The sequence below is a fragment of the Castor canadensis genome, chromosome 3 (genome assembly GCF_047511655.1).
Source record: "Castor canadensis chromosome 3, mCasCan1.hap1v2, whole genome shotgun sequence".
Classification (NCBI taxonomy): domain Eukaryota; kingdom Metazoa; phylum Chordata; class Mammalia; order Rodentia; family Castoridae; genus Castor; species Castor canadensis.
In genome coordinates this window covers 137,350,635-137,367,144 of record NC_133388.1, presented here as the reverse complement: position 1 = coordinate 137,367,144, position 16,510 = coordinate 137,350,635, and the positions used below count along the sequence as shown (strand labels likewise).

At 40.6% G+C, this 16,510-nt stretch overlaps 1 protein-coding gene and 1 long non-coding RNA gene across 5 annotated transcripts in view; one reads left to right on the top strand and one right to left on the bottom strand.

The window, feature by feature from the left end:
- Window positions 1-11,575, top strand: part of Jph1 (junctophilin 1) — a 77,622-nt gene extending 66,047 nt beyond the window's left edge. Inside the window, exons 4-6 of one of the 4 annotated variants that reach the window (XM_020177098.2) lie at window positions 1,372-2,015; window positions 8,960-9,054; window positions 10,425-11,575. In XM_020177098.2, the coding sequence (XP_020032687.1) occupies window positions 1,372-2,015; window positions 8,960-9,040 (725 nt within the window). In that variant the 3' untranslated portion in view covers window positions 9,041-9,054; window positions 10,425-11,575. Of the gene's footprint in view, window positions 1-1,371; window positions 2,016-8,959 lie in introns of all 4 variants that reach the window. The other 3 variants (XM_020177096.2, XM_020177097.2, XM_074068735.1) reach the window with 3 other exon arrangements.
- LOC141421674 (uncharacterized) lies at window positions 3,289-4,126 on the bottom strand. The gene is made up of 3 exons (XR_012446347.1): window positions 3,712-4,126; window positions 3,541-3,630; window positions 3,289-3,447 (listed from the first exon to the last, which is right to left on the bottom strand). It is a non-coding gene; the product is annotated as an uncharacterized lncRNA (long non-coding RNA).
- Window positions 11,576-16,510: the final 4,935 nt, after the last annotated feature.

Here is a 16,510-nt window from a genome sequence, read left to right as displayed (position 1 = left end):
CAGATAGGATCTTGAGTTTTTGCCCAGGCTGGCCTGGACTTCAGTCCTCCTACCTATGCCTCTCATATAGCTGGGATTACAGGCAGGTACCACCATACTCAGCTTGTTTGTTGAGACAGAGGTCTCTCTAACTTTTTACATGATCTGGACTCCAACCACTATCCCCACAAACTCCTCCTCCCAAGCACCACCATGCCTAAGCCTTGCAGCATATTTTTTTTAACAATTAAGAATAATTGTTAAAGCTTTAGTTGGTTTGGAGTGAGGGGTGGATTTGGAAGCAGGAAGTAAGATGAACAAGACTCAGTGCTGTGGAATTGACAAGAGCTGGTCAGCTCTAGCAAGCTGGTAGGGATGGTTTCTCCCTTGTATACTTGAGAGATGGTGTGTCACCTCCTGCTGTTTACAAGAAGAGGCCAGCTGTGCTGTCTGTGACCTTGACTTCACTTCATGATGAAGAGAAGTGGTAGCCAGAGTGTGCGCATGACTTGATTATGGAGAGGCTGAGGCTGACTCCCTAGAGGAGGAAGCTGCCTTGGAGAGCTGTCTCAGGGCCCCACTCTGGCATATGTCTGACGGCTGGCAACCTTAGCTCTGGGCCTGACTATCTTGCCACACACACTCTTGTTTCTTTACAAGCTTATTCCCCATAAAATAACAATGCAGCAGGCTCACTCTTTAAAAAAAAAAAAAAAGTTTTTTCCTATTTATAAAAAGTAGTAAGATTATACAAACAATCCTGAAGTATATTTTAAAAGATTAAAATTCTAAGACTACAGAGCCAAAGACAACTGCCTTATCTTGAACACTGCTGATACAAATGTTTGTCATAACTGTAAAGAGAATACATGGAGGTGATTTTGTGTAGTACAGCCTGAACTACAGTTGTTCCTAACTAGAAAATTTTAAAAACATTACAGAAATGTTATCTGCAGGGTTTCCTCATGCACTATAGATACTCTATTAAACTTTCAAACCCAGACAGGAGACAGTTTATTTCTTTACACAAGGGTATACTTTCTGTGTCTTAATTATACTATATATTTGAATAAACCGATTAATTATGTCATCTCTCTGCCAGCTCACCTTCATGTTCTGCAAAAATTCAAGAACGATATAATTATTAGGGAAGTCAGAATTGTTTAACACTTATGACTGTTCAAAACTGTAAATAGTGGTATGTGTTATCTTAAAAACACCCTTCCAGTAATAATCTCTTTCCCTAGAGAATGAAATGCGCTCATGCTTAGTCAGAGCCTTGTAAATTTTTTTTAATGTTAATCTCATTTAGCAAAAGAAAAAAGACAACATACAAGCCTTTGCACCTTATTTTTATCACTTCCTTTTTCTTTTTTCTTTTTTTTTTTTCAGGCCCCGATTACATCAAACAGAGATTTCAGGAAGGCATGGATGCTAAAGAAAATCCTGAAGAAAAGGTACCAGAAAAGCCACCGACACCAAAGGAATCACCTCATTTCTATCGCAAAGGCACGACACCCCCCAGATCTCCCGAGGCAAGCCCCAAAGAGAGCCACTCTCCCCAGCCTCCCTCGCCAAAGCCCCCGAAGAAGCAAAACCCCAGCTCAGGGGTAAGACTCAGTCAAGATAAAAGGAGTGTGGCTGATGAGCAGGTGACAGCCATTGTCAATAAGCCCCTGATGTCAAAGGCTCCCTCAAAGGAGGCAGGAGCAATCATGTCCAAGTACTCTGGCCGCCACCATGTCCCCAACCCCAGTAACGGAGAGCTGCATTCTCAGTATCACGGCTACTATGTGAAGCTGAATGCCCCCCAACACCGTCCAGAAGCCGTGGAGGAGGAGGATGGATCGAGCCAGTCTCCCTCAGCTCTGGCACACAGGCCATCACCCAACAAGTGGAGTCCTCCTAAATCTGTGACAAAACCAGTTGCCAAAGAAAGCAAAGCTGAGCCAAAAGCAAAGAAGTCTGAACTTGCTATACCAAAGAATCCAGCAAGCAATGATTCGTGCCCTTCTTTGGAAAAAGAAGCCAATTCAGTAAGTCTTGCCCCAAGTGTTTTCTCTTTGTGTCTTCCCTTCGGCTTGTTCAGGGAGCAGCGTGGGCTGACTTACTCAACAACAGCTGGGCTAGCGCAGGTCCTTGGATCCCAGAGTTGTTTAGAGTAGAGCATACATATTTGTAGCTTGAGCCAGCAAAGAGCTCTCTAGGCCGGAATTCCTGAGTGCACTCAGCTTCCCCCTTTAGACATAATTCAGGTAGGTAAGGCCTGGCCAGCCTAGGACAGCCTCATTCCAGCACCATGAGCACTTTGAGCTTCCTGGTAGCTTGGTCGAACCACTGCCCATGGCCAGCAAGCACTCCTCAGGGCTCTCACAAAGAGGCTTCTGGGCCCTCCTTTGACCACACCGGTAGCATCTTTACACAAAGGGAAATCTCTTTCAGCTGTTGTGAATTCTTCTCATAGATCGTTAGTTGGATTTTACATTTTTCTTCCCAAATGAGAAATTATTCAGCAGTTTAACTGCTTTAGTCTTTTCACTTCAGGATGTGAAAGCTCTCACCATTTCAGTTTTCTGGTACACAGTCATTAATGTTATTATCATTTGGCCAGAAAGTTCTGTGTTACTGATAAATGTCTACATGCTCCTTCACGTGAGATTTGTCTATTGAATAATAGATGAAATTACTGTTTTATCAAATTCTGTAGCATGTACATCCTCTGAAGATTTTTTAAAATCTGAATTATAAAAAATTGACCAACTGACCTAATGACCTGCTGACCTGGTCACATTTGTCTTTGGACGGGGGGGTTGAATATTAAATGTATCTTAGAGAATTCGCCATACCTTACCTGATACAGACAGTCATTTAGAGATGTGTACATAGTGGTACTGACTGGTGCCCTGACAAACAAGTTTATAGAACAGCTGTTTCTTACATTTGTTCAGTGTGCTCATAGGGTTAAACAATTGAAATTCATCTTTTGAATTAACTTATGCTTAAAATTTCTTACGTTTGTTTCTTTGTTAATATCTATAAACCACTATTTTTTTCTCAAATTCTCAAGTTTTTAATTAGCTAAATGTAAATTAGATTAACTGGAGTAATAACTTCCTGACAGTCACCCTCCACAGAGGTAACTGGCTTTCAGAGCACACCAGCATTAGAAGCCTGATCATTCAGTAAGCATTCATCTTAAATGTGCTCCCCATTGATGCCCCAGTTACCTGCTATCATAATGCTTTCCGCAGTGAAGTCCCTAAATGTGTGATAATGTCTTCTCTTTAGACACTCAGCATGTATGTCCTCGTAAGGCCTCAAGTGCACGTCAGCATCAATTTCCATGACTCACAAGGGGGAATCCAAACAACACAGGCCATCAAGTTATTACCTTGGTGTACCCAGCAGTGGGTTCAGTGGACTTCCAGAACTAGGGGGAGCATATGCCCCAGTATCCTGCTGATGAGTCTGTAATAGAGAAAAACAAGTAGGAAATTTTACTTAGCTCTTATCTGTACGAGTTTTTCTCTAAAATACAAGACCGGGCATGGTGGCACATACCTGGATTCAGCTACCCAGGAGGCAGGAGTACAATTGTGATCCAAGGCTGGGCCAGGCAAAAGCAGCAGATCCTGAGTTCAATCTCGAGTACTGAAGGGAAACAACAGCACTACAGGTACATTTGGTAAAGCCACAGACCCCTTATTTAGAAATGTCATCTGTTCTACTTACATGCAGAATCCTCTGGTTCTTGGAGTTGGCCAGGCACCCTCCATCTCTAGTGTTCCTCCTAGCACTCCAGGGAGAGACAGCCCTGTAGGCCAGTGGCTCAGCAGCTGTCCTGCACTCATGCTGCCTCTCTGTGTGATGATGTGACTGCGGGGAAGTTGGAATTGACTTGTGAAAATTTATCTTGCTAATGGTGACAGAAAGCTTCCTTTCACGCTCCTGAGGACCGTCTCTTCCCTGTACAGTAGGCAGTGGACAGTTGTAGGAAGTGTAGTCAGCGAATGAGCTTTGAGACAGTGGGGTAGTACTACAGTTCTGAGACAGAAAGGTGCTTTGCAAAGTAGCAGTGATAATTAACAATTGAAAATTCCTAGGAACTTTCCACTAACACAGGTATGTGGGAGCGGGACCTAGAATGAGTCAGTCAAGGGTCTTCATGGTCGGCCAAGAGATCTAGTTGGAGTCAGAATCTCTGCTTGTCGGTAGGTTGCGTGTCCAACTGAGCTGCCAGGTGCATGTGCCTGAGGCAGTACAGGTTACTAACTCAGAACAAGGGGCCTGGTGCAAAACTTCAGATCCCAGCCCTATTGCTTTCCAGATTTGTGATTGAGCAAGTGTCCTAACTGCTCTGTACCTTTGGTTTCTTCATCCGTCCCTACCTCATGGAGTTATGAAGATTGAATGAACTTTTTATAAAGTTCTTAGCACAGTGCCAAGCACAAAGTAGTACTCAAAAAGCATTGCCTAACGGGCGTGGTGGCTCACCCTATAATCCCAGCTACTTGGAAGGCTGAGATCAGGAGGATATTGGTTCTAGGCTAGCCCAGGCAAAAAAGTTCACTAGACCCCATCTCAACAGAAAAGGCTAGGTGTCGCAACACATGCCTGTCATCCCAGGTACTGGTGGAAAGTGTAGAATAGGGATCTGCTAAAAGAGAGACCGTATCTCAAAAATAGCCAGAGCAAAAAGGGCTCTAGACATTGGCTCAGTGGTAGAGCACCTGCCTAGCAAGCATGAAGCTCCAGTACAAACCCCAGTACTGCCAAAAAGAAAAAAAAAAAAAAAATCATTTCTTATTAATGTTTGTCTGTACTAGTTGAAGCATAGTTCAAAAATACTCTGCTAGATGTGGTCCATCCTCAGATCACACTAGATGTTGATCCCTGAGAAACACAGACTGACAGCAGATTAACTGTCTGAGAGTGAGAGGTAGGAGAAGAGAGGCTACCACAGGGATTACTACTACACCAGCCTTAACAAACCTGTGACTCCTGTGACGCAGTGGTTGCGTGTGGACTCCCATCCCAGGGGCACACATTCTACATGATACTGGAATTTCATGTAGAAATCCCCCTCTTGTAGGAGCTAGAACTGTTCAAGCCTTATTAGTAAGTAGACAGAAAAGAGACCTCCAAGTAGGAATCTCCGACCATTCTGAAAATTGTCTGTACTTTGTTGTCTCACCCAGTACTATGATCAGCTTCCAAATTTGTTTTCATTTTGATTTTTTTTTCATACAGATCATGTCTCTGAACCTGTGCCCAGGCAGATGCTTTTTTTTCTTTTTTATCGTTTTTACATTTACTCACATGTGTATACATTGTTTGGCACCCCATCCTACCCCCCACTTCAGGCAGAACCTGTTCTTGCCCTCTTGTTCTCCAATTTTGTTAAAGAGATAATAAAAAGACATAGTGTTTTTGCTAGTTTGAGATAAAGATAATTATACAGAGAGATTCCTGTCGTTGCTTCCACACATTGGTATTTTTGTATTGCAACCCACATTGGTTCATCTCTACCAGACCTCTTCACTACTCGTTTTGAGATATATCCTATCTTTTTTTGAATTGGTTTAAATCTTAGAGCATCTATCACATCAAGTTTGAACCACACCAAGAAAAAAGTAAACACATATATTCAAACTTTGCTGTTAACACTAAGTTAAACTTTGCATGCATTAGAGAAATTAGATTAACGTAAATAAAATAACCCCTAATAATTCCCCACAATTTAAAGCAAGAGATCGTCTCTTGATCTTGAAAAGAAAAGGAATAATTTCTTGAGTGAGTCTGTCCACATTTTGACCTCCTCGTTTTATTTTCCTAACTGCTGAAAGTTTCTTCTGATCTGGACTTACACTCTGCCCTGCTGCCACTCCTTCCATGACACCTGTCCCAGTCAGTCTGGAAAAGTAAGACTGAGCTTTTTTTCATTTTGCTATTTTAAGCTACAACTGGCGACCTCCATCATATTTATGGGACTTTACCTTAAAGCTTTTTACCCTGTAGCCTGCCTGGGTCTCTGAAGCACACACACAGTCATGACTTGGTCTTACCACTTAAACATAGCATCCCAGCTTTTTATTTTTCACCTGGTTAACTATTGGAGCCTCCTGTGGCTGGTTTACCCTTATCTTCCCTGAGTCATCTTTAAAAATAGCTTTATAAGTGGAGCTACGCTGGAAGGATAAATATGTGTACTGAAATATATGCAGGATAAATATGTGTGTGTTCAGTAGAAAATGCATATGTATTTCTCCTTCTGGAAAAAGTATTCATTCATTGTTCATTGATTCCAGATTATCACTCTAAGGAAAACTTGAAGAAAGAGAATAAGCTGCTAAATTCAACCAAAGCTATAAACTGAGAATACTAACCAGTTCTAAAGGGTTCACATAAATTCACGGGACCTTACCACAGTTTATGAGATGGGAATTAAAGACTCAGACCGCCTAAGTGTGTGTCTCCTTCCACCGGGGATGGAGCCCAGGCCTAGTGCCTGTTCCCCAGTTCTACATGAAGGAAGCTTTTGAAGTTGTCTTCCAAGGCACTGTGACCCTGCTTTTCTGGGGTCTACTTATGACACTGAATCCTACACTACATTACTGCTCTGAGTTTACTTTTCCTCATCTGTCATATTACTAAGTTACCTTTTAGAATTACAGATGTAATGCACTGGCCCCAAAGAGTCGAAATGAACTTCACACACTCATGAACAAACTCTAATCAAAATATATGGCAGTAATAGCATTGCCTCACTGTCTGCACTGACGTGTGATGTTGAAAGGCCATCTCTGGTATTTTGAGTTACAAGAGTTTTCTGTATCTTGTCTGTGTCTTAACTTAGCCGTAATTGAGGAATTGCAAAAGCTTGTTCCTATTAATTTAGAACACATTCCTCTAAAAGAGCAGGTGGTTGATATCAAGATTTGATAGTATTTCTGCAATACTCTGTGAATTATAGGATATAGATGAAAGTGTCTTTAAGAACTTCATAGGAAATTGTTTTTAAACTAAGGCCTGGGGCTTTAGCAGGGATATAGATAAAAGAGCCTGGAGCTTCCAAGTGGACAGTCTAACGTTTGGCTCTGGCTCTAATTTGTAATTTGGCCTTAGCTTATAAATAGTTCTAAGTAATTCATAAATATTCGAATATATTTGAATATTTTTATTAGAATGCTTACCTTCTTAGAGCTCTGTTAAATTTACTAATCACATGTAAAGAATAAACAAAAAATAATCTACTTAGAAATGCCTAGCCCAAGCCTGAGCACCATGGCTCATACCTGTAATTCCAGCTACTTGGGAGGTAGAGATTGGGAGAGTTGTGATTCAAACCCAGCCCAGGCAAAAAGACCCCCATCTCAACAAACAAGCTATAAGTGGTGGGACACATCTATCTATACAAAGGTAGGAAGCCAGCATGGGCAAAAAAACACAAGACCCTATCTGAAACATAACCTAAAAGCCAAAAGGTAGAATACCTGCCTGGCAAGTGCAAGGCCCTGAGTTCAAACCCTAGTACTGCCAAAAAAAATAGTCTTCTGCCTGCCATTATAAAAACCTACATTCTTCCCATTTACTCAGGGTTTGAGAAGTGGAAGTTTTCTTCCCAGTAGTTCCTCTCTCAAAGGGAGAGGGTTTTACTCCCTCCCCCCATTTTATTAATCACTCATTTGTTCTTTAATGAGGTAATTAAATCTGTTTTGTTCAACAGCCACACCCAGAGCATCTGGAAAAGTGCTGGAAGGCAGGAGGTTCTCATTACATGCAGGCTGCCTGAATGAATTGGGCACCTTACAGGTCAGGCAAGGCTATGCAGTGGGAGAACAACCAGACCCCAGCTCCACTGCAGCTCAGAATTTAGGTGGGGGGATGGCAATACAACAACAAATGATTATGAAATGTGAAGAGTGAATGTCAGAGAAAGGGCAGGGCACCCTGACCTATACCAGGGACGTGTGGCTTAGGCCAGGAGGAGACGTCCTCAGTAAATGACGGGTGACCCATACTCAGACCTAAGAGCTAGCATTTGACCAATGGCAGGTCCAGTCTTCTTGCTTCTTACCCTGACACCAAAACAGGTACATGTGAGGCCTCTAGAACATTGTTCTGATATAGGCGTATTTGATAACCACACATAGCATAACTGTCTCTTCATCTGTAAAATAAGAACAAAGTTAGGCAGCCAGTTGGGAACGCTTCTAATGCCATTTAAGAATTAGACAGTTTTCATAGTAAATGCCTGGCTTTCTAACAAAGGTGGCCTCTCCTCAAGCCAGATCTGAACAGATGGACCATATGAGCCGAGTCTGGGGACTTTCAACTACCTGGTACTTGTAGTGATATTTATCAAAAAGAATTCTGCAGTTTGTTAAATAGAACTTGATTTCTGAAATGGTATAGTTTAGAGAAATGAAAAGGTAAACCTGTAAGTAGAGCTTCTGAAAGAATTCATCTTCTCACTTGCACTTCTATGTGAAGGATCCAAAAAGTTGGAGACGAAGAGCAAGAGGAACCTCAATTTGAGTTTTCCAGAGTTTTTCCTTGGAGGCTTCATTGTCAGGTTTTACTCTCATTTCTGACTGCTTTGATGCAGATACCTCTCTTGCTCCTCTGAATTGCCTAACAAACACCTGTCTGACTACCACCAGCTCCTAGCCCCCTGTGGTGACCTGTGTCAACCCAGGCTGTCATCCATTGGGAGGTAAAAGGAAGGGGTTATTACTGAAAACATCTTTAACCTAATTCAGGACTAGATTCGCTTTAAGTGAAAGTTCAGCAATGGTTCCATCTAAACATAGCATTGCTATTTTTAGTTTCTACCTTTTGGAGCTGCTGTCATCATTCGTGCCTTGGTTACTGCAGCCATGTTTGGGTTCTTGTGTTTTCAGTAATTAGTTCTGACAATATATTTTGGTGTAACATATTTTGGAAATGTTATGCTTGTTTTGTTCTGTCTCCCTTCCAGGGCCCTAATTCAGTCATGATTGTCCTTGTCATGCTGTTGAACATCGGGTTGGCCATTCTTTTTGTTCACTTTCTAACTTGATTGGAATAGGACAGGTAAGAATAGCCTTAATTTCTATACAAAATTTCAATAAGTACCACTCTTTGCTCATTCAAATTTGCATTTTTTTAACAATGACATATTGTCCTTCACTTTAATTTTGGCTGTGCCTGACTGTGATTCAACGGAGTTACTTAATGCTATAACTGTTTTGACCTTCAGTGAAGTCATGATAACTAGTGGTGTTAGCCCACAGTTCTGCCATGGTGTCCTCAGCCCTTTAAATGGCACAGACACAGGCAAGGAGGCTTGGAATTAGGATGAGATCGCGAGAGAAATGAAACTTGGAAGCTTCAGCCAGAGGACCTGTTCAGTTCCCCTGGGAAGGCTTTGGTGGTTTTAGGGTCCCCTGAGAGCTGAAGCACGCAGCCATGTTGGAGAGCAAAACATAATAATAATTCTTCTTTAAAATCTGCTGAAGCAGCCCAATCCGGTGAAGTTCTTGGCATTGGCTACTCCATCTGTCCTAGCAGAGTGTGACTAAACTGGAAATGTATGGAGCTGCATTTTTTTTTTTTTTTTTTTGATGGAAGTCAACAGCTGCCCTACTATTTTACCATCTGACGTTTTTAGTAGTGAGCTGGGGAAACGACTGCCTGAGGAATGCGGTCGGAGGATTGTGTTGCTGTGGACATGGTTCCAACATTCACTCCTATCTCATTAGAAGAAATAGGTAGCAGCATCACTCACCAGTCTCTGCCATGACCTGCTGCTTTAACATCTCCTGGAATGTTCTGGGAGAGAACGTACGTTTGCTTGTGCACGACTCTGCTCATTTTTGCTGTTGATTTAAATATGCTGTATACTCATCTGCCACCTGCAGCCCTGGCCAGAAGAAATACACAGGTTGCATCTCAAGGAAAAGACACAACAAAATGCTAGTGAAAATGTGTGTGTTTTGATAGCAATATATCATTTGTCATGTCATTTATTCTTCCTAAACCTATAAAAAGGCTACTTATCTTTAAAAAAGGCTACTTTATCTTCCTAAACCTATAAAGATAAGGCTACTTATCTTTAAAATCTGAAGGCCTTATACCTTTCTAAGAAATAATTTCATTTAAAAATTTTTAACATTACCAAGGTGAAATATGTATGCACTTAGGAGGTGCTAAAGTTTAAAAGCTGAAAGACAACAGAATTCTAAGAACTGTGGTCAAAATGTTGCATGGATTGCAGTAATCAGTGTTTAAAGGATTCGGTTTCATTGCTGACGTAGTTTACAACCAAGTAAAATCTAGTCAGAGGCTAATGTTAATTCCCATGAAAGTTAAGCAAGATACTATTAATAACTGCTCTTCTTTTTCTTTTCTGTTCTTTTTTGTTTGTTTGTTTCCAACTTAAAATTTTTGTCAGATGTATTCAGGTAGAGCATAAAGCTTTGTTAAATCACTGCTTCTCAATTTTCTGCCTTTTGTGTTTTTTCAAAGTCCTTTTGTAACTTCATTTTGAATTTTAAAGGCCTAGACATTTTTATTTTAAATATTTGTCTTTTGCAGTCCTTTGTTATTCTGACATATTCTGAGTTTTTGCTGTTTTATAATTTATCCTTCATTATTCAAAAGCATGCTTACTTAGAGAAACTTCATGGTCTTTATAAAAGTAATTATTTAAAAAGAAATTGGGGAGGATAGTACATAAGTCTCTTTAAAACACTACAGTGTGGAAGGGGAGCGCTTCCTACATGTTGTCACGATTTGCATGGTTTAATCAGATTCTTTTTACTTTGTTAAGCTACCTTTTCACTGCAGAAGAGTCAGCTCACAGAATGCCACGTTAGCGCAGGTGTGGACTGCATGCTGTGTCAGCTGCAGGGCAGTAACCCAGTGGTGTTTTTACAAAAGTACAATATGTTGAGAATCCTGGGTGTGACCAATATGGAACAAAGAAGGCAGAAAGAGAGCAAATGAAAAATTACAACTTGTATATTTATTTTTTACATTTTGCTTCGACTTTTCAATTTAGAAAGTACATTTTTACCCAAGAACAAACGTGTAAGTTCCTGTGTCGGCCTCAGTGCTCTCACTGCGCCTTCCCAACCCCATAGCTCCTTATGCTGGGAAAGCTGATTTTTTTTTTTTAAAGAAAATAAAAATATTTAATCTTATAAGTGTTTATTTAAATGTGTAATAATGCTTTGGAAATAATGGGTAACAGATAACTAAAGGGTATGTTTATAAAGTGAGCATGTTGGTTCCATTTATAAATAAATGTATGATTTATAAGCTTTTTTAAAACAGCTCAAATTGTTGGTATTTTTCTAAAATGTGCACAGCTGTATTTTACATGAAGGCTCTTTCTAATGGGTTGTTATACTGTACTCTACATTTTGGACAGCATATGAAGTCTGCCAATGTACTTAATAAAACATGACTTTGTTTATTTAAAGTTTCTTGCTGTGAAAAAGAACTCCCTACCTGTGAGTTCCTTTATTTATAATCCTTGAAACCAAAATGTATAATGTACAGTTTTCACAACTGTATGCTCTAATAAAAAAAAAAGTTGGTTATTAATAAAGTCAGAGGTGTTTCCTTTGTGAGTAAATTACTGTCTTGAGGTATGTGGAAAATTTTTGGTGGTGGTGGTATTGAAAGATCTGAGGAAAAACTATCAATAGAAGTGTGGGGGGAGGGGGAGAATGCCCAAAGAAGCCACATGGCAGATGTTAGATGCACCACTCCACTATTTCTACATTTCTTTACCTGAGGCCTTTCAAACAGTTTTGAAAAATAGCATTCATTGCTTTGGCTAGTGCATTTTTTAATTGGATTAGTGTCTCATTGAGGTTTTTTTTTTTTTAAGATGCTCCTGTTTTAAAGGAGAACTCACAGTTGAAGTAAATCTCTCTCCTGTGTGGGTACTTTTCATTTAGTTTTTTGACCATTGTGCTGCAAATAAATGAATACATTGCTATAGCCCTATTGCTGCAGCACACTCCCAGATCCGGCACAGCAAGAAGTTGAGTCAACTTGCTGCCACCAGAACTGTCAGCCACAGTGCCCCTTTTAAGGCTATCCAAGGTGCCAGCTAGGCTGGCTTGACATGTGGGCAACTGCCTGTCAATAGGTGCGGTAAAGGTCCTTCACCAAAACAGCTTGCTTGATGAACCCTCAGGTTCATCACTCCCATAGACAGCTAAGGTACTGTAGAACCCCCAAATAAGTAACGCACACAGTTATCACCTCTAGGTTTTAGCTGATGTCAACTGAAACCATTCATCTCCTGGCCAGTCCTAAAAAGAAGAGCACTGAAACAGGCTTTTGAAGCAGGCGAGGAACACACAGAGTGTTAGATGGTTTATTGATTCCAGATTCATGTCCAAGCTACACATTTTCAGGGCTGCAGCCAGAGCAGGGATGAAATCTGGAAAATATTCCACACACCCTCTAAATGCAATAACTATATCTCCAGAGTCATGGTGAGCTGACTCCCCAGGCAGATAACTCAGTTCCATGTGCTGCTTTCCCCCCATGCTTCGGAAAGTTCTATAGCCTCTTTCAACTTAATAAGTTACTATAAGACATGGCATATCCCTGCCAGTAAGTATAACAGTTCATCGGACAGATGGATTATTCCAGGTTTGGGAATTACCTGTCTGACACTTTCCTCAAGCCAAGGGCACTGACAAGTGCTTCAGTATGCTGGAATTGCCTCTGTGGGGGTCTGATTTACAGAAGTCAGAGAAAATAGCAAATATACAGAACACAAAGGGTATTGATGAGATTCTGTCTGTGGGCATGGCTGATTGGTGGTGGTTCTGTAATTCATGGTCCCTGGTTTCCTCATCTACAAAATGGGCAGAATCATTGCACTGATCTCACAGGATGACACGGAGAATGAAATGGCCTATGTACAGTGTTCAGTATGCAGCACCTGACAGTAACTTCATTATATGTGTTAGTTTTGGTAATTGGAAGAACTGGGAAAACAAATCCCTACCAGTGTCTCAGACACAGTGAAACAGTGAGAGCCAACTAAGCAGAGCTTAGTGAATTTGTCTCACCAAAGATCAAAGGCCGTACCTGGAGTTCCTTTTCTAACACATGTGAGTTCCAGTATAGGAGAATCTTGAGACATTGGCCTCACAAAAAACTTCCACATTAGCACCTCACTAGATTCTTAACACCCTTATGAAAGCTGCTCTGTTAAATGACTTGCCCAACGTCACATAGCCAGAAAGTTGAAAATTTGTATTGGAGTACCAGATCTGATTAAATTTTGTGCTTTTTCATTTCATAATGTTGGCTGGCATTATTCCACATTGTCACCCATTTTACTACAATAAAAATAAGGCAAATACCATGAAATCCAAGGTAGCAGTGTGGGTGAAATGAACCCATTTATTTCCATATCTCTATCATGAGCCCTTTTTTTTAAATTTTTATTTTATTCATATGTGCATACAATGTTTGGGTCATTTCTCCCCCCTTCCCCCACCACCTCCCTTACCTGCCCCCAACATCCTCCCTCTCCCCCCGACCCCCTCGATACCCAGCAGTAACTATTTTGCCCTTATCTCTAGTTTTGTTGAAGAGAGAGTATAAGCAATAATAGGAAGGAACAAGGGTTTTTGCTAGTTGAGATAAGGACAGCTATACAGGGAGTTGACTCGCATTGATTTCCTGTGCATGTGTGTTACCTTCTAGGTTAATTCTTCTTGAACTAACCTTTTCTCTAGTTCCTGGTCCCCTTCTCCTATTGGCCAATCATGAGCCCTTAATGCTACTCAGTTGGTACAGCTTTAGCGGAGTTGACTTAGAGCTTTGAATAGCAAGTATTTAGAATCCTAATGTTACATGTAAGGTGCTACATGTGACACATACGAACCTTATGAGTACTAATTATTACTTAAAGATTACCATGCGATATATTGGTATTTGGGAATAAAAGGTGTGTTATAAATGAACTTGGCACATGTTGTTTGAACTTGATCTCAGAATTAACAGAAAATGCACATTAGTGCCTAGAAGACCCAACAGGGTATAGACCATCTAGGTGGTATTCTTTTGACACACTGTATCTCAATATTCCACAAAAACTTCCTTGGGGTTCTTGTGACTACAAGTCTGATTTAGATAAACTATTAGTGGAATTGCATGAAAGTAAAGGCCTGTGTTATGTCCAGTTGGTGATTGATAAAGTTGTTCACCTACTTGGTACAGCACTTACCAGTCCTTGAGAAGCGTGGAGGGAGAAGAGAAATCAGCAGAGGAAGATTACAGTGGAGGCCCAGAGTTCAATCTCCAGGACCAACAGGAAAAAAAAGATTTCAGATCTGATGTGCAAGTCCTTCCTTTCACCTTCTCATCCCAGGCAAACTCATTCATAAAATGTCAAGAACAATATTGAACACTGAGTGTAATTCGTGATGATATTTGCATTAGGAAAGGAAGTGGGGTGTTTTGTTTCGGACTGTATATATCACAACCTTGTCACTTATGGCACACATTAGGAAGAAAATCTGACAGGTATCACCACCCTGTGCAGTAGAAACAGAAGGGAAAGAGGACAGAGTCATTCTCATATGCTAGGCATGTTTTGACAACAGCATCCAACCAGTAGAGCAACTACCTAAAGTTCAAATCGCTTCTAAAGTTGACAAAAGACCAAGAAAGTGCTCAAGCCTATAGAGCTACATTGTTGTCGAGACAGTAGAATCCATGACCTACGAGCTAGAAATGGCATTTTTAAAAGCACCTTTACCACCTGTAATCCCATCACTCATGAGACTGAGGCAGGAGGATAGAGAATTCAAGTCCAGACTGGGCTATATAACCAGACCCTATCTCAAAAATTACATAATTTTTAAAGATAAAAAGCAGCTTTATATCAGATCATTGGGCCAGATAAAGGTAGCAGATGTTAAAAATGTTCCAAACCATATGTTATTCAAAAGGATAAACAGTGACACTTAAGTGTGCTGTTCTTCACTGAAACCAAGCAAGAATTTGCAGAGTAATATCACACAAAACAATATTTCTGTGCTCAAAATAAAGTTTGATGTTATCTACATCCAATTTGTCATGATACATGTAATGCAAAGGATTCGGGGAAACTTCATTGCTCAGTGTCAACTTTGCTATTCTCAGGTATTTCCTTACTTGGGAATAGTTTTTCTTGCACTAGAATTTCTGTGCATAGAAACATCTCTCCACGCTTTCTAATAACCACGCTTTCTTTTCTTCACAAAATAGTATTACTATTCTAAAAAAAATCCTAGCAGACCATATTTTGAGATTTCCATCAGCTTGCTGAAACCAATAAAACTGTTAAGTCAATTCATCTATCTTTGTTTTGACATCCTAAAGATTACCTAAGTTATAAAGGAAGCACTCTGAACTTTTTTGCTACCCTGCCCAAGCTTTTAAGAATTTCAGCAGTACAGTGTTTAATGCCTTAACCCTCTTGCAAAACCTGGGCTCTGCATTGCAACTCCCTTCAGCACCTTATGCATCTCCCCAGAATGTTTCCATCCACAATTCACCTATGTGGCTTAACAAGCAGCCCAGAGTAGTTGTGGAGATTGGTCTGAAGGGTGAAGAAGCATAAAAATCCTGGATTCAGGCATGCTAACATTCACTTTCTCAGATGCCATGTTTATGTTCCCACCCTATGCATTCTTTCAAGTCTTCCCCGTGTTCACCGGGTTCCCCAGCACCAACAAACTCATGTCCATTTTGGAACACTAAGTGCTGTTTCAGTGTCTATAAAATGGGAGCCATAATTGCTTCCTCATAGTGTTTTTATAAAAATCAAAATAGATAATTTTAATAAACTCCCTGGCTACTTAAAAAGCTAGACATCGATCTACCATTTGATCCAGCAATACCACTCTTGGGGATATACCCAAAAGACTGTGACACAGGTTACTCCAGAGGCACCTGCACACCCATGTTTATTGCGGCACTATTCACAATAGCCAAGTGATGGAGACAGCCAAGATGCCCCACCACTGACGAATGGATCAAGAAAATGTGGTATCTATACACAATGGAATTTTATGCAGCCATGAAGAAGAACGAAATGTTATCATTCGCTGGTAAATGGATGGAACTGGAGAACATCATTCTGAGTGAGGTTAGCCTGGCCCAAAAGACCAAAAATCGTATGTTCTCCCTCATATGTGGACATTAGATCAAGGGCAAACACAACAATGGGATTGGACTTTGAGCACATGATAAAAGCGAGAGCACACAAGGGAGGGGTGAGGATAGGTAAGACACCTAAGAAACTAGCTAGCATTTGTTGCCCTTAACGCAGAGAAACTAAAGCAGATACCTTAAAAGCAACTGAGGCCAATAGGAAAAGGGGACCAGGAACTAGAGAAAAGGTTAGATCAAAAAGAATTAACCTAGAAGGTAACACCCACGCACAGGAAATCAATGTGAGTCAACTCCCTGTATAGCTATCCTTATCTCAACCAGCAAAAACCCTTGTTCCTTCCTGTTATTG